This window comes from Megascapheus bottae, chromosome 15, assembly GCF_031878675.1.
Source record: "Megascapheus bottae isolate mThoBot1 chromosome 15, mThoBot2.hap1, whole genome shotgun sequence".
Lineage (NCBI taxonomy): Eukaryota > Metazoa > Chordata > Mammalia > Rodentia > Geomyidae > Megascapheus > Megascapheus bottae.
Genome location: NC_143523.1, coordinates 20,050,062 through 20,067,814, shown reverse-complemented (window position 1 = coordinate 20,067,814; position 17,753 = coordinate 20,050,062). Strand labels below are relative to the sequence as shown.

General features: G+C 49.3%; 1 protein-coding gene across 3 annotated transcripts in view; it reads left to right on the top strand.

Moving 5' to 3' along the window:
* Positions 1-17,753, top strand: part of Neurl1 (neuralized E3 ubiquitin protein ligase 1) — a 76,155-nt gene that overhangs the window by 49,469 nt on the left and 8,933 nt on the right. For all 3 annotated transcript variants that reach the window (XM_090345956.1, XM_090345957.1, XM_090345958.1), the window contains exons 2-3: positions 4,468-4,709; positions 4,991-5,312. In XM_090345956.1, the coding sequence (XP_090202082.1) occupies positions 4,468-4,709; positions 4,991-5,312 (564 nt within the window). The remainder of the gene's footprint in view (positions 1-4,467; positions 4,710-4,990; positions 5,313-17,753) is intronic.

The window sequence follows — 17,753 nt, the reverse complement described above, 5'->3', positions numbered from 1 at the left end:
TGCTGGCTGCCTGGCCCTTCATCCCAGCACCATCTCTAAAGGCTGAGAGAGTTTTGGACGCATACACACACGTAATATGGAGTCAGAATAATAGAATACAATGTATCTTCCAGAATGTTCTATGCTGTGATTGGTGGGGGAGGGACATGGATGAATTTTTTTTCCAAGTTATGATTATATGTTAATGTGCATTTAGGAGTGTATCCAGCATACCAAACCCATGATTTCTTGATTATTAATGCTTAATGGCTGAAGACAGAGGCCCTGGAACCAGATTGCTGGGGTTGGTTACTAGATTTATTTCCTACTTGCTGTGAGGCCTACGACAAGTGACTTCATCTCTATCTTCACTTATGATCAGAATTGTCATAAGTAAAATACCTCTTTCTACCTCTAAAGTCTATGTGAAACTGCTGTTTCAGAGATTGGCCTATAAGCCCTCTGTGTGCATGCACATGCGCGTGCACTTGTGCCAACACTGGGGCTTGAATTCAGAATCTCCCACTCTCACTCTTGTTTGGCTATTTTACTCAAGGCTGGCACAGTATACCAGTTGAGCCACACCCCCATTTTTAGCTTTTTGCTGGTTTATTGGAGTCTCTAGGATTTATCTGTCCAGGTTGGCATAGAATCACGGTCCACGGATCCTCAGCCTTCCGAGTAGCTAAAAGGACAGGTGTGAGCCACTGGCACCCAACAAATGACTGCCATTGTCATTAGATGGGAATGGCCCATGTATAAAGGGCATGTTGTATTTTATGTGGTTCATTTTGCAGATCATGTGTTCAAGAATACATGCGTATGTGTGCAGCAGTAACGCAGGTGTGGGTTCTGGGGAGGTGGGGGAGGAGTGAATCTTCACTATTCCATTGGCCACCAGGATTACCTTCTTGTCCTCACAGGTGTGTGAGCCTGAGCAGGTCCACTGGGGCCACATGTCCAGGTACAGCTTGCTTCCCCACCACCTTCTCCATTTGTTCTATTGTCAGCCAAGGGGAGTCCTTTGCTGTCCACACCCTTCTCCCTCCCACCCCCGGAATTGGCAGGGGATCTATGAGCCTGGAACTTCCCAGAGGAACAAAAGTCCTGAAGAACATTCCGCCAGAGCCGGGGTATTCCTACCAGATCTTCGTAGAGACAGTCGTTTCTAGACTTTTGCCCAGGGTTTCATCCCAAGAGGGCTGATGGGAAGGAGAGGAACCATCTGGATGGGAGCTGAGGCACTACAATAGTGAGTCCCTGGGCTCTAGGTAGAATCTGGTAGAGAGTGGCTGCCCCAGTCAGCAACCAGGCTTATATATGTCACTCACTACTTACATGCAGAATGTTTGTTTGTTTTTAAAACCTGTACAGTGTGATGAGTTCTAACATGTATACACAACATTTCAGCCTTCACCACAGCGGGGATAACAAACAGATTATTCCCAGTGTTGCCTTGGGATTCATTCCTCTTTTTCTCCATCTCCCTAGGTACCCATTTTTTTTTCTGCTCTTTTCCCCCTTTTTTGTTGGTGTTGGGGATTGAATCCAGGGCACTTTGCCTGGAGGCAGGTCCTCTACCACTGGGGCCATGCCGCAGCCCTTTACTTGTATTCTGTTTTTGAGATTGGGCCTCACTAACTTTGCCCAGGGTAGCCAGCCAAAAACTCAGTTTTCTTGCCTCTGCCTCCCAAGTGCTAGGATTGCACCACCCAGCTTTACTTCCTGGACTTTGATAAAGATGGGACAGGGTGGAAGAGGATGAAGGATTGTAATGAAACAAGTCCTGCAGTCACTTCAGAGACTATGGATTTTGTTGTTAAAGAGTCTAATTTTACCTAGCATCAGTGTTACTCACGCCATCAGTGTGTTGCTTTTCACTGTTGAGTATTGTTCCACTGTGCAGAGGTGCCAGTTGGCTATTCATCGACCCGGCAGTTATTTTCCTTCAGCATTCATTTCTATATATGGATGCCTCCTGAAACAATGTAAAGTATAATACCACCTTTTGTCAGCAGGTAGTTTTTGAAACCAACATTCAAGCCATGTTTGAAACTGGCCTGAGCCTAATGGGCATCTTTTCCAAGCAAGGCACTTGTAACCAGTGCCACTGCTGCCTTTTACTCTGGCCGTCCCTTCTTGAGATGACCTCTCCTCCTTCTCATGGGTCAGAGGCCACTCAGGAATCCTCTTCAGACTGCCTGGGGCTCTTCTGAGTGATTCCAGTGCTCACAGCCTGAAGGCTTTCAGAGCCTTTGCACCATCCAGCAGTTGCAGTTCCAGAACGTCTTGTTTCTTTGGAACATGCAAGGCGAACTGTCCTCATGCCACCCCCACCCCTGGGGCGTGACATACAGGAAGCTGCTCCAGAGAAACTCTAGAGAAACTTCTTAGCTCCCATTAAATGGCAAAAAATAAAAAAAAATTAAAAAAAGGTGGAAATGAAGGCATGGCTCAAGTGGCAGGGTACTAGCTTGACTGAGAAAGTCAAGTTCAAGTATAATGCACTGAGTTCAAGCCCTATTACTGATAATAGGGGGGGCAGAGAGACAGAGAGATAGAGACAGAGTTAGAGACAGAGACTGAGACACACACACACACATAGAGATGGAGAAACAGAGACAGACAGAGAGACAGAGATGGAAAGATAAGGGGAAAAGGAAAGAAAGAAGGAAGGGAGAGAGAAAGAAAAACATGAGAAGGAATGAAGAAAAGGAGAGACAAAAACATAAAGGAAGAAAGAGAGAGGGGGGAATAAGGAAGAAAGGAAAGGAAAGGAAAGAAACACAAAGAGATCTAAAGCAATGCAAACCAAAGAGAACAACCTGAGGAGAGGTCTTAGCCTTCCAAGGCTCCTCTTTCCCTTCCTCTTCCTCCTGTCTGCATCTTCTTTCTCCTTGACAGACAGTGGGAAAGGTCTAGGCAGGCCTTGTGTGGACTTCTCCGCATTAAGTTCTTGTCACAGGAGAACAAGACTTGAAACATTCCAGAAGGCCTCTGTCACATTTTGAGCCCTCTAGTCGGAGAGGGAAGTGTCATCCAAAGTCACACAGCAGTGGGTGGCAGACATGTCACTCAAATCTAGTTCTGTGCTCTTTCTCCTCCCTGTCCTGTGACCTGGATGACACCTGCATGTGTTTATATGAGGGGTCTTGACCCCACCCTCTCGCCTGTTTTAGGAGAGTTATCTATGGAGGAAAGAAAGCATGCATGGATGAATAATTTTGAAGCGTATTGCAAGTACACATAAAAATAGCATGAAGCACTTCAGTGAAAGCTGTTGGTCAATAGGGGTTAAGAGAGAAACCTTATGGGGATTGGGCTAGCAAAGAAGGTGAGTGAAGATGAAAATAATTGAAGGAGATAGTATTCAGTATGAAAATAGAACGAAGAAGCCTGTTGAAATTATTTTAGGGAAGGGAGGATGATAGAGGAGGAGACTGAATGGAATACATTGTATCTATGTGTGGAAATGTCACAATGTAATCTCCCCCATGTAACTAATATATGTTAGTAAAAGAGAAGCCAGGGAGGGGTGGGGAGTTTGACCTAGTGGTAGAGTGCTTGCCTAGCAGAAAGACTGGGGTTTGATTCCTTGGTACCACATAGATAGAAAAAGCTAGAAATGATGCTGTGGCTCAAATGGTAGAGCACTAGCCTTGAGAAAGCCCATGCCCAAGGACTCAGGATCTGAGCTCAAGCCCCAGGATTGGCAAAACAACAACAAAAATAGAGGGGGGGGCTGGTGACGGAGCTGGAGGCTGAGATCTGAGGACTGAGGTTTGCAACCAGCCCAGATAGAAATTTGTCTATTAAACCTTATCTGGAGATGTGGCTCAAGTGGTAGAGCGCCAGCGTTGAGTAAAAAGCCAAAAAGCCAAGTGAGAATGTAAGGCCCAGTGTTCAGTCCCCAGGACTGACACACAACACACACACACACACACACACACACACACACACACACACACACACACACACACACACAAAGAAGGAGGAAGAGGAGTTAGAGGAGGAAGAGGAGGAGGAAAGCACAGACCCAGTACCATTCCCTGGGTCATTTCTGTAGCCCAGCCTCTGTAATGCTTTGTCTCCTCTCCTCTGGGAGGCCTTCCTGAGAGGTGGCCTGCTACTGGAGGTGATTACCACAGTGTGCCATTTTGTGCGGTGATTTCCATCTGTGTCTGTGTCCCTCTGCATCTTGTCTGTCAGAGGACAGGATCTGCATCAGTGTCTCCAGTGCTCAGTCAGAGTTTGGTACACAGCAGATATATAATGAATAGGTGTTAAACAAGATGAATGGATTAATCAGAGATGCTGATGGCAGGGGGCGGGTGGGGAGATGAGGAAAAGGTAGATGGTTGTGGGTGGTAGCAGGAGAGGATGATGGGAAAATCATCCGTCCCCACCCTCAGCTCTTCCGGGGTGGGGGTGGGGGCAGCTCGGCTCTTGACCCTGTTGAGTTCTCTGACGCTGGCCATTCCTTTGCAGACTCCAGCGGGGGCCCCCTCCCCATCACCTCTCACCGATGCCACCACAAGCAGAAGCACTGCCCGCAGGTGCTGTCTGGTGGGGGGCTCCCCACCACGCCGCTGCTCTTCCACCCCCACACCAAGGGCTCCCAGATCCTCATGGACCTCAGCCATAAGGCCGTCAAGAGGCAGGCCAGCTTCTGCAACGCCATCACCTTCAGTAACCGCCCAGTGCTCATCTATGAGCAAGTCAGACTGAAGGTGGGCCCCCCAAATCCCCACAGCCAGGGTCTGCCACACCTACCTTTAACAACCAGCCCCCTTCCTTTCACCCACCCATGCCCTCACTTTCCTAGTCTGTGTCCCAAAGAAGGACCCAAGGACCAGTGGCTCTCAGCCTGTGGGAAGATCCCCTAGGGGAGGAGGGAGGAGGAGGGGGGATGAACTGGCTTCACAAGCCCAGGGTCTCCTGGGGGGCAGGCATGGCAGGGGCGCTCTGACTAAGCATGAAGGCTGGACTGAGGACACCCCTTGCCACTTAGATCACCAAGAAGCAGTGCTGCTGGAGTGGAGCGCTGCGGCTGGGCTTCACATGCAAGGACCCGTCCCGCATCCACCCGGACTCACTGCCCAAGTACGCCTGCCCCGACCTGGTATCCCAGAGCGGCTTCTGGGCCAAGGCACTGCCCGAGGAGTTTGCCAACGAGGGCAACATCATAGCCTTCTGGGTGGACAAGAAGGGCCGCGTCTTCTACCGCATCAATGACTCTGCTGCCATGCTCTTCTTCAACGGGGTCCGCACAGCTGACCCACTCTGGGCCCTGGTGGACGTCTATGGCCTCACACGGGGTGTCCAGCTGCTAGGTGAGTACCACCCCCTTGTGCCCTTTTGGTGCCAGGCGCTGCTTATTTCTGCCCCACCATTGCCAACAGAAAGCCCAGCTTGGCCTCTTGAGTAAGGGACAACTTCCACATTCTGAAGTGTCAGCGCCTTGATCCAGGCACTGGCGGCTTATGCTTGCCCTCTTCACTGAGGGGGGCTGAGAATGTAAGAATCCCTGTTTGAGGCTTGTCTGGACAGAATAGTTCAAACAACCCCTTCTCAACCATAGTAGCTAGGCGCAGTGACATGTACTGTCACCCTAAGCAACAGGAGAGGCTAAGATGAGAGGATCAGGTTCCAGGCAGAAAAGTCCATGAGATTCTGTCTCAGAAGCTGGGTGTGGTGGTTTGTGCCAGTCATCTCAGCTGCAGTGAGAAGCCTAAAATAGGCAGGTGGTGGTCCAGGCATGTGTTGAAGCAGAAAGTATGAATCTTATCAAAAAAAATAAGGACTGAGCGCATGGTTCAATGGAAGAGCACCTGTTTAGCAAGTTCTAGGCAGTGAGTTCAAACCCCAGTACTACTAGAAAAGAAAAACAAACAAAACAAAAAGGAAATGACAGCCTCAGATCCCTGTCCCGGGTTCATTGCAGCAATACAGCCTATGGAAAGCTTTAAAGTTCTCAGTAACTTTGGGATGCCAATTCCATTACTGACAGAGACTCAGGTTCAGGGAAGTTGAGTCACAGCTGCAAAGTGGCCGCACCCCCTGCTTGTGCTTTCTGTGGGGATGTTGGGTGACAGAGATGGCAGCTGAGAACAGAAGGTGCTGGGGGACTCAGACTGGTCTCCATGCTCCAAAGCCCCTAGTATACGTTAGGCTATTGTAGAGGGAGGGAGGGGCAAACATTCCCCTGGGATGATGTGGAGAAGCATCACAAACTGGCCTAGAGCTCCCTACCATCCCGGCCCAACACATCTACCAGGGCTGGAAGAGGCCTCAGAGAACCTAACTTCCTCCTGTTACACTTCGACTTGCTGCCTGAGGTGGGACTAGAGCAGAGTCTCTAACTTCCAGTCTCACATTCTTTCTACCTTGCTATTCTGTTGCACACGTACTGTGTGTGTGTGTGTGTGTGTGTGTGTGTGTGTGTGTGTCTAGGCAGACCCTACATAGACCTCAGCTTTCCCATCTGCATTGAAGGGAAGATTAAGTTAAATGAGGGAGTGATAGCAGAGCCTGGCTCCGTCCTAGGTACCACACTGACCGACTTTTGTTCCTGTATTTCCCTTGGCAGAAAAAAATGCCATAAGGTAGCTGAATCCCAACCCCCTTCTGATTTCAGAGCTGAGTAATAGTGAACTTTTCTTATTTAAACAACAACAAAACTTTTATTTGAGTAAAAACAGTGTATTTTGGAACTGGAAGTGTGGCTCAGTGGTAATCCTGAGTGAAAAAGCCAAGTGAGAGTGGGGGCTCTGAGTTCAACTACAGTACTGATGCAAAACAAAGGTTTCTTGGGGTTTTTTTTTGGTTTTGTTATTTTTTTGCCCGTCCTGGGCTTGAGCTCAGGGCCTGAGCACTGTCCTTGGACTTTCTCAAGGCCAGAGCTCTACCACTTGAGCCTCAGCACCACTTCCGGCCTTTTTTTTTTTTTTTTAATGTATGTGGTACTGAGGAATCGAACCCCGGCTTTTGTGCATGCTAGGCAAGCACTCTACCACTAGGCCAAACTCCTAGCCCACAAAGTTTTTTTTTTTAAGACAGTGAAAATAAAAAAAATGGAAGGAAGGAAGAAGGAAGAAGGAAGGGGAAGGGGAAGAAGAAGGGAAAGGAAAGGAGTAATCTCTAGAAGTCTTTCTGTTTGTTGAGTCCTAAACAACCAGGAGGCTGTTTTTATTAACTAACAGGGAACTTTCTGTTTTCAAGTCAATAAAAGTGTTTCTGCGTTTATGCTGACATGTGGAGAGCCAGAAACGGGCTGTTCCTGGAGCCAGTCCCTGGTGGAGGTGCCCAAGCCGGTCTGGGCAGTCTCTTCCCACTCTTTGCTTGGCTTGACAGCACCTGGGGGGGGGGGGGGAAATCTACCTGGAGAGGTCATGTGCCAGAGCTGTGGAGATGGATCCAGGCTGGAGCCTGGTCCCATCAACCTTGGCCAGGTGTGGGGTGGTCACGGCTGTCCTTTGGGCTTTTTTGAAGTTTGCAGGACTGACTTTTGAGGGGCAGCTGGCACTCAGCAGGTAGCCATTGGCTGCTAGGCATCCCCACCTATCCTAAGAAAGATGGTGCTTAACTCAAGATTGGAGTGAACCCCTTCATGCTGCCCTGGAATCCTCAGACCCAGGCACTAAGAGGCAGTGTGATCCCCACAGCTAGAGTCTGCAACCTGGGGACTTTTGTCTAGCCTCAGCCTCATCTGGGAAGTGTCTGTGCCAGGCTGTGCCACATGTGGAAGGCAGAACCTGTCTGCTCTTGAGGAAGTATCAGCCTTGTAGAAGCGTATATAGGAGATGGGATGACATTCTATTTTTTTTTTTTTTTGCCAGTCCTGGGGCTTGAACTCAGGGCCTAGGGTACTGTCCCTGAACTTCTTTTGCTCAAGGCTAGCACTCTACCACTTCAGCCACAGCACCACTTCTGGCTTTTTCTGTTTATGTGCTACTGAGGAAATTGAACCCAGGGTTTCATGCATGCTAGGCAAGCACTCTGCCACTAGGCCACATTTCCAGCTTGGGGAGACATTCTTGCTCATTCCTACGCAAAGCCAGCTCTTGTTCACCATCCCCGCTCTGGTCCTGTTCAAAAGCCATCATCACCTTCCAAGGACTTCCTGCCAGAATTCTCTTCTCCACCACCCCACGGCCTGGAAACGTGTCTCAATTCTGAGACCTCAGCTGAGTCCGTGCAGCCATGACTCCTCCGAAACAATCCCCGATCTGGCCTGTAGGTGAAACAGAAGAGGAAAGGGGAGGATGGCTGAATGAGAAGCTGAAGAAACGAGTGGGCGGGTGATGGCTGAGATGGTGCAGCCCTGTCTACAGACAGCCCTGGGCTCACGGGCAGTGAGGGAGACGAAACACACACTCGGGACACAACCAGGGCACAGCCCAGAGAGGGTAGTAAATTGCTAAGCGCTGCAGTCATAAGATCCTTCCCATCTGCTGAGATGCTTTCCATCGGTTAGCTTGTTTAACCTCAAAGCAACAGGTCTGGAGGGGAGCATTTTTTATCCCCATTTGGCAGGGAGAAAACTGAGGCCTGTGGAAGGTCCGGCCTTGCCCATGTAGGGATGTGACAGAGCTGGGACTGAACGGGGTGTTCTGGGACAAGAGGGTTCTGCCCATCACCCGCTCCCTTCGCCCCCCGTAGGACTGAACATTAAAGAAGGCCATAAGTGTGGAGGCTCAGGTCAGCGAGGGAGGGTCAAGTCGAGGTTTCTTGGGAGAAGAGACCAAGGCTGTGCCTCCACATTCCAGACTAGACAAGTGGGGTGGAAGGGGATCATGCGAGGGGGTTGGGGGGGGGGTTCTGATCTTCAAGGGAGGCCTGGTGGATAATCTGTGGGGCCCCACCCTGGGGCCAGAGCACAGGCAGCCCAACCTGGCCTGATCTGTTCCCCTTCTTTGACTATAAATGGGTTTGCTTGCTTTTGGATTTCCCAGAAGGCTGTTCTGCACCCGATAAGGCTGAGACTCCATCTGATTCCCGTCCCGGCCATAAATCACCATAATCCCTAACATTTTTCAAGCACTGATTATGGTCCTTAAATTCAATTGGCAGATTAAAATATCTCTTCATTTTGTTCCTCTTAAAATGATTTGTGTGTGTGAAAATGAAAATTAGATGCACACACGTACACGCACACTCACAAGCACACATGCACACAGACAGCTTTTCATCTGAGAGTTCTGAGATGAGCTAGCCACTCTGTTCTACCAGGGCAATGTCCCTGTGCCCTGAGATATGCCTGCTGGCCACTCTGTGTAGCTTCAAACTCTGCTTCCTTCCCCAGCCTCCACTTTCCCTTTCTCCCTTACCCACATTACCTATCAAACTACTACCCACTCTCCTTCTCCTTCTTTCTCTCCCTTCCTCTCCTTTTTTCTTTCCTTCCTTTCCGTGTGTGTGTGTGTGTGTGTGTGTGATGGGGCCTGGACTCGGCCTGGGTTCTTCAGCTCAAGGCCTATTGCCCTACCCCTGAGCCACAGTGCCACTTCCCGTTTTTTCTAGTGATTAATTGGAGATGAGTCTCTCATTCTTTAGTACCTGGGCTGGCTTTGAAATTCGATCTTCAGATCCTAGCCTCCTGAGTAGCGAGGCCACCGTGCCTGGCCTCCTTCTTTTCTTCAGTGTTTCTTTTCTGTGTAGGGTCTTCTTTCAGTTGTCTGGGCTGGCTTTAACTCACCACAGAGCCCAGGCTGGCCTTGAAGTTAAGATCCTCCCACCTCAACCCCCTGGGAGTACAGGTGTGTTACCACCACGCCTGGCACATCTAAATGTTTTATAGCCCTCCATCTCTTCTTCAACTCTGATCCCTCTGGCTCTGCTTTCCCTTCTGAGTGGCTCTTTCTCCTGTGAAGGAAGTTGCTCTCTGACCTCATGGAGATGATTATATATCAAGCCAAGGTCTGATCTATAGGGATTTCCTGCCAGGCCTGACTCTGTTCCCTTCTGCCTTTGGAAATAATGCCCTCAGCACTCAACCTGGACTCTGCCTGTCCGCAGATGAGCAGTGCCTTGGTATACCTGGCATATAGTGCATAGGCAGTAGGTATGCACACAAGTCAGGCCTTGGACAGATGGGCTATGTCGTAAGTAAAGGCAGAAGTTGTTATCTCCTCCTCCCTACCTTGAGGCCAGCTCTATGCCTCTGACCACCTCCCCATGGCTGGAGCCCAGCTGTTCACCCTCTCTCCTGCTGGCTCCCTGGCCCAAGCCCTAACTGCAATCTCCAAGAATAACAGCTTCCTACCTCCAGGAAGAGGGACCGCCAACAACTAAACAAACGTGGGTTTTATGGGGTGATTAATACTAGAACAGATAAACTCCTATCGTAGTTCCCAAAGTTCCTTGACCCTCTCAGTGATGTTCACTTGATGATAGTGCCTGCCTGTAATCCAAGCCTTTGGGAGGCAGAAGCAGGAAGATTATGAATTTGAGGCCACTCTGGACTACACAGTGAGGTGAGACCTGTATTTAAAAAAAAAAAAAAAGTTGGGGGGAGCAAACATGAGCTTGGCAAACAGCTGCCAAGCCTAGATTCCACTCACAGACTGCTTTCTATGTAAGTCTCTATGCTTAGCCTGGACAAGGGACAGGGAAACAAGAGAACTGAAATCCTAAGCTGGGTGCTGGTGGCTTATGCCTATAATTGTAGCTACTCAAGAGGTTGAGATCTGAGAATCAAGGTTCAAAGCCAGCCTGGGGGCCAAGAGCTTGGCCTAGTGGTAAAGTGCTTGCCTAACTTGCACGAAGACCCGGGTTTGATTCTTTGGTACCGCATACAGCTGGAAGTGGTGCTGTGGCTCCAATGGTAGAGCTCTAGCCTTGAGAAAGTCCAAGGACAGTGCTCAGGCCCTGAGCTCAAGCCCAAGACTGGCGGGGGGAAAAAAAAAAGCCAGCTCAGAAGGAAAGTGTGAGACTTTAATCTCCAATTAAACACCAGGAAAGTGGAAGAGGTACTGTGGCTCCAGGTGGCAAAAGGAGCCCAGGGACAGTATCTAGCCCTGAGTTCAAGCCCCATGCCCCCCCCCACCCCTACCCCTCTCCTATACTCACACAAATGAAAGCCCTGATCCAGCTTCACGTGGGACATGCCCTATCATTGCTATGAGAAAACCTAAGTCTATTTCTGCAAAAGTACAACTAGGCTTGTAGGTTGGGAACAATCCAGGAGGACTTCTCATAGGAGAAATTTCAGACCAGGAAGCTAAGAAGGTGAAAATCCTAGAGTGCTTGAGGGGAACTTGTAGGCCCTCCGAGGGCTGCATCCAGGAGCAGAGGTGGGCATGAAGGGTGTAGGGCAGGTCCTGGAGAGACAAGGTGAAGTGGAAAGGCAGTGGTGACTTGTGGAGGGATGCATGGTATGGATGTGTGCACATCTCAGGGGAAGAACTGTAGGCGTGAAAAGTTCCCGTAGCTCCTAGTTGTCTAGCTAGTCAGTGCAAAGAACTGGCTAACATTAGGAGAGTACAAGGCCCATGTGGGGAGTGATCTTCCAGCCCCCTCGGCCACTCAGTGATAAGGCGGGAGACACTGGTGGCACACCAAGGTGTTAGTCGCTGAGCCTAGCAGGCTGGTCTACAGGGCACAGCTCCCCAGAACTGGGTGAAACACTCCACCTGCTCACCAAGAATAGAAAGGACAAGCCCCTTAGGTAGCCTTGGGCAGGTTCTTCTGAGGACCCTCTGTCCCCTGGAGATTAGGACACCTGCCTGGGTGTGTGGTAGCTTAGCTCATAGCTCGTGTGCCATTCCCACCGAGGACTACACTGCTGTGTGGGCCTTCGGCTTCCCAGACTCAGTATTTGCCCTCAGCCATGGCTTCTGGACCCAAGAGGCAAATATTAGTTTAAGAAGCCTGTGCTCTCCCTTGGGTGGGGAAGTGGCTGAAGATGCAGGTCATGCTTTTTTTTCTTTGATGATCTTTCTTTCTTTCTTTCTTCCTTTCTTTCTTTCTTTTTTTTTTTTTTTTTTTTTTGTCAGTTGTGGGGTTTGAACTCTGGGCCTGGGCACTGTCCCTGAGCTCCTCAGCTCAAGGCTACCGCCCTACCCCTGGGCCGGGGTGCTGTCCCTGATCTCTTCAGCTCAAAGCTACTGCCCTACCCTTGAGCCACAGCCCCGTTTCCTGTTTTCTAGAGATTAATTGGAGTCTCATGGTTTTGTAGTGCCAGGGCTGGCTTTGAACTGCGATCCTCAATCTCAGCCTCCTGAGTAGCTAGGATTATAGGTGTGAGCCACTGCACCCAGCTTTTTCTTTCCTTTTCATAAAAAAAAAACAAAACAAAAAAAAAAGGGTCAGGCTAGCTTGTGCCTGCAATCCTAGCTACTCAGGAGGCTGAGATCTGAGGATCTTTTCAAAGACAGCCCAGCATAAAAGTCCTGGCATGAAAAGTCTGTGAGACTCTTATCAACAGTTAACCACCAGAAAATGGGAAGTGGCACTGTGGCTCAAAGTGGTAGAGCACTAGCCTTGAGTGAACTGCTCAGGGACTACACCCAGGGCCAGAGTTCAAGCCCCATGATCCACAAACAAACAAACAAACAAATAAATAAATAAAATAAATAAATCTGGTACTTGGGTAACAATACCTCATTCCAGGAGGCTGAGATATGAGGATCAAGGTTTGAAGCCAGCTGGAGAAAAAAACACAAAAAGGTCTGGGAGACTCATCTCTAATTAACCACCAAAAAGTGGGTATCTTTGGGCAGAAGAGTACATACGTCACTCATAGATATGCAAGTGTTTGCTAAGTCAGATCTCACTCATCTTTAGGTTTTGAAGTCCTAATTTATCCTTTCCTACCCTTTTTTTTCCAAAAAAAAAAAACCTCACTAAATTCTTTCTTGGAACAAGGCCTGTGGTTCTCCAGCTGGGTTCTTTGGAACCCCAGGGTTCTGTAAGGCAGCTGTGCTCACCTCCCACACTTCACCCAGCGCTCTGGTTCCATTGGACAGAAAGACTTGATTCCCTCCAAAAACGAAACAGAAGAAAACTCATAGACTGGAAGGGTGGCTCTCGTGGTAGAGCACCAACCATGAGCAGAGCTGGCCAAACGAGAGTGTGAGGCTTTGAGTTCAAGTCTTGGTTACTGGCACAATATTTTAAAAATGGTTCAGAACCACCAGCTAAAGGAGTTTGGGAATCTATAAGATCCTCTGGCTTGAAGATTCTAGCAATCAACATTGAGACTGCAACTGATTCTAGAACATTCCATCCTTCCCTGGGTGAGCCTCAGAAATTGTGTTTGTTTCTCCCAACCTTCCTGTGGTTGGATTTAAAGGGAGAGATAGGAGTGGGTGTGGGGTTTGGGGATGGAGGAACCCTTTGTCCATCCAAGCCAGCTATGACCATTTCCCTGGCTCCTTCTCCTGCCCTGGTCAGATGGATGTTTGTGGAGACAGTTTGGAAGGCTGGCAGTGCCTTCCAAATGGGCTGACACAGCTGCCAGGCGGCCTGTGGCTGAAGGCTGACCCCAGCAAAGGTGACCCCACGCTGCCTTCCGGATGTGAGAGTCCAAACAAACATGACAGCGCCCTGTCTCGAAGGAGGGCCCTGCACCAGTGCCAAGGCACCACCCCTCACTGGCCGTGTGGCAGGGCGTGGGCCTCCTGGCACTTGCCAACAGTGATCTGCCTTCGTGTCTCCTGCTGTCTGGTCAGTCTTCAGCCAGGTCCAGCCCTGTTTCTTCTAAGAGGTCGCCCCTCAAAATAGGATGCGCAAGGACCTTAACCCCAAGTGGAAAGTTTTGTTCTAAAAGGAACACTTAACCACTGAAGAGAGATTCAGAGGGGGCCAAAAGGAGTAGATCCATACAGAAGGGTATTATTTTTTCCTTACAGGTCCTGGGGTTTGAACTCAATGTCTTTTGCTCTCACTTGGCTTGAACTCAGGGCCTAGGGGTTATTTGGCTGTTTCAGTCCAGACTGGTACTTGAACACTTGTGCCACATTTCCATTTCTAGCTTTTTGTTAGTTAACTGAAAGTAAGAATTTCATAGATTTTCCTGCCAGGGCTGGTTTTGAACCTCCATCCTGAGATCTTAGATTATAGTCATGAGTCACCAGTGCCTGACTATTTTTGTTTTCTCTCTCCTTTATTTTGAGGCAGAGTCTTGTGTGTAGCTCAGGTTGGCCTCAGATTTTTGCTCCTCCTCAGTCTCCTGAGTGATGAATTATATGTATTCACCACCATACATAGCTCTAAGAAGTGCTTTTCTAATAACTGTGTTTCTGAAGAGGTAGAGACAATAGTGGCTTTTGGGGTGATAAGCTTTCTATCTCTCTAGCAAGAACTTGGCAGGTACATGATTTCCTAGCTCCTCAGGCACCCTGAGATCCTGCTCAATCCAAGACATGAAGACTTGTAACGAAATCATATTCATATATCCTCTAAGCCTGGGCTTTCCCAGTGGTGACCCAAGACCCAGGTCCAGACTTCTTTAGGTCTGGTGACAGCCAGGCCTCAGGATCAGAGGGAATTGGTGACTTGACAGGCATGAAGCCCAGCAGCTCCCTCACTGCCCTGTGTCCCCTCCCCCATCACACACAGCTCCCAAGTGGGCAGGATGCCCCAACACTGATTATGTAACTTTGTTTTCAAATGTGGGGTGGCCCTGTTGCTTGTGGTTCCAGGTCAGCGTCCTTGTTTACCCGGCTGCAGCCCAGGGAATGGTCCTGAGCTGTCCCAAGGTGTCCTCCTCAGACTGGGGGCTGGACATGACCCTGACCCTGGTGTTGGCCCCTGCCAAGGGCTTTGGCCATTTGTCTGCTATGTGGCGGGTGCTCTGCCTCTCACGTTTCATCTATTCCAGGCCTTGTGCAGCTGTCCCACTGCTGGGACAGTTATTTTGGAGCCTGCTGGCCTCCTGCAGCTGCTCCTGCCCTAGAGGTGGATGGGAAAGGTTAGAAGATGTTCAGGCTGGACCTCACGCCATGTTTAGCTGTTTCCAGGTGATGTCAGCTCCCGGCCAAGAAGAGGTGAAATTCCAACCTCTCTCTCCATGCTCCACCATTTCTTCTTCCTTTCCTTTCTCCTCTAATCTGCATTAGTTTTAGCTTCTGCAGGGTCTCTCTTTGTCTCTCTGTCAGTCTCTCTGTCTCTGTCTCTCTCTCTGTGTCTCTGCAGTTCTAGGGTTTGAACCCAGGGCTTTGTATTTGCCAGACACACATCCTGCCACTTGAGTCACACCCTTAACGCTATACGTTTTCATTATTTTTCACATCAGGTCTTATTTTTCGCTTGGACTGAGCTAGACCTCAGTCCTCCTGTTTATACCTATGTCATAGCAGGGATAGCAGGTTTGAGCCACTAGAGCCAGCTTTTTTATTGGTTGAGATGAGGCCTTTGTTTTAGCCTGGGCTGGCTTTAAACTGCCATCCTCTTGATCTCAGCCTCCTGAGTAGCTAGGATTACAGATGAACGACTATTTCCTGGGACTAAAGGGGTTCAAAATGCTGATGGGCTGAGTACAGGTAGACCTGACCTTGGTTAATGAACTCAGCCTGAGGAAATGCTAATATCTGAAGTTATTAGGGACCTTCTGGGTTCCAAAGGCTCTTCTCCTGAGCCTCTGTCACATGTCTGAGCAGGCCCCCTGCCTCCAGTGATTGATAGGATGCTGAGAGGAAGCTGTTTACAGCAGACATTCCAGATAGGGCATCAAACCCAGGCATGGCACACCCCAAAGCCCATGCACTTTCTTCTGAACCCCACGGGATGTAAATAATACTAAGAATGGCAGCACATGTTAACCTGATGGTGATTACATGCAGGAGTGCTCACGGGACGTCATTGCATTTTCTCTCCCAGCACCCCTTCTAAGGTGAGTGTCAGAATGCAGAGTTTCTGTCAACTAGTTACTCTCAACTGCTGAAGGAAGGAGGTTAATAAGTGAAGCTACCAGTCTGAGGTCATAGAAGCTTGTCATAAGAAAATGGCAGGAGTTGAGTCCCAGGACGATGACTTCAGATTAATTATGTTTAACTATGCTCGTATCAGTATGGATTTTAATACACTGCTAATCAGGATATGGCTTTTGTTTGCTAAGAAAGAAAAAGTATTGTCTGATTGTGCATCAGAGGTGATAGCTACTCTCTGCCTTGAGCTGGTCTTGGAGAGTCTAGAATACTGTCTGGATCTGTTTATTAAGAGTTGGGAAGGGGGGCCGGGAGTTTGGCCTAGGGGTAGAGTGCTAGCCTAGCATGCACGAAGACCTGGGTTCGATTTCTTGGTACCACATACATAGAAAAAAGCCGGAAGTGGTGCTGAGGCTCAGGTGGTAGAGCGCTAGCCTTGAGAAAGTCCAAGGACAGTGCTCAGGCCCTGAGCTCACGCTTGTAACCTTAGCTATGCAGGAGGCTGAGATCTGACCATGGCAATTCAGAGCCAGCCATGCAAGAAACTCTGTGAGACTCTTATCTCCAAAAATTACTCAGAAAGAGTCAAAAGTGGTGCTGTGGCTCAAGTGGTAGAGCACCAGTGATGAGCAAAAGAAGCTTAGTGACAGTGCCAGCCCCAAAGTTCAAGAGGTGGGAGCAGTCTAAGTATTCCTTGAGGACAAAGGTCTTCAGGGTGGGTCCAGAGCCCAGGAGATGATGGTGGGTTGAATACTGAGAGGCAGAGTTCAGTTCAGGTAACATCCTTTTTTTTTTTTTTCATCCTTTCCTTAGTGACAATGGGGATTGAACTCAAGACCTCACTTGAGCCACACCTTTTGAGGCAGTTCTTTTGCTTTTAGTTTATTTTTCAGATAGGGTTTTATGCTTTTTTTTTTTTTTGCCAGTCCTGGGCTTGAGCTCAGGGCCTGAGCACTGTCCTTGGACTTTCTCAAGGCTAGAGCTCTACCACTTGAGCCTCAGTACCACTTCTGGCTTTTTTCTATGTATGTGGTACTGAGGAATCGAACCCGGGTCTTCATGCATGCTAGGCAAGCACTTTAACCACTAGGCCAAACTCCCGGCCCGGGGTTTTATGCTTTTGCTGAGGCAGGTAAAAATCCTCATACCTCTGCCTCCTGAGAAACTTTCTTAAAAGCAGATTAACTCAGCCAGGCTTAGTGGCTCACATCTGTAATCCTAGCTACTCCGGAGACTGAGATCTGAGGATCACAGTTCAGAGCCAGCCTGGGCACTAAAGGCTATGAGATTCTTATCTCCAATTAACCACTAGAAAACCACAAGTGGCACGGTGGTTCAAGGGGTAAAGTAGTTGCCTTGAGCTGAAGAACTCAGAGTCCTAGCCCCACAATGCAAGGGAGGGGAGGGGAAGGAACAAAACAGATTTGCTCAGCAGTGAACCAGATTGCCTAGGCCACAACGACACCTGGGATGAACACATTCAGGTAGAAGAAGGTCCTGGAGGGGGAGAAAGAACAGGGAGCTCACCTCCTGTCTCACTGAGAGAACCAGGCCCTTCTTGTTTATTGAATTCCTTCCACAGAGTCAATGTCCCCTTGTTTCACTGGTGCTACCACATGATGGCTGTCCCTGTTCCAGGACTCTGAACTGACTCCTGAGGGCAGGGCGTCCATATGTGTGCTCCCTAGGTCCTAGCCAGGCATCTCTGAGTGACCGATTCCTTCTTGTCCTTCTTCTCCCTTCCCTTACGTCTCCAGCTCCCAGGAGTTCTCAGGAAGCAATGACTGGAATCCCTGAGGGCTTGGGGAACAGGGAACAGGTCAGCCTCAGGTCCTCTGGGCTGTCCACCGTGCTGTTCACGCCTCCTCTCTGTGCAAGTCCCGCCGCCTCTGCCTCACGCAGCCC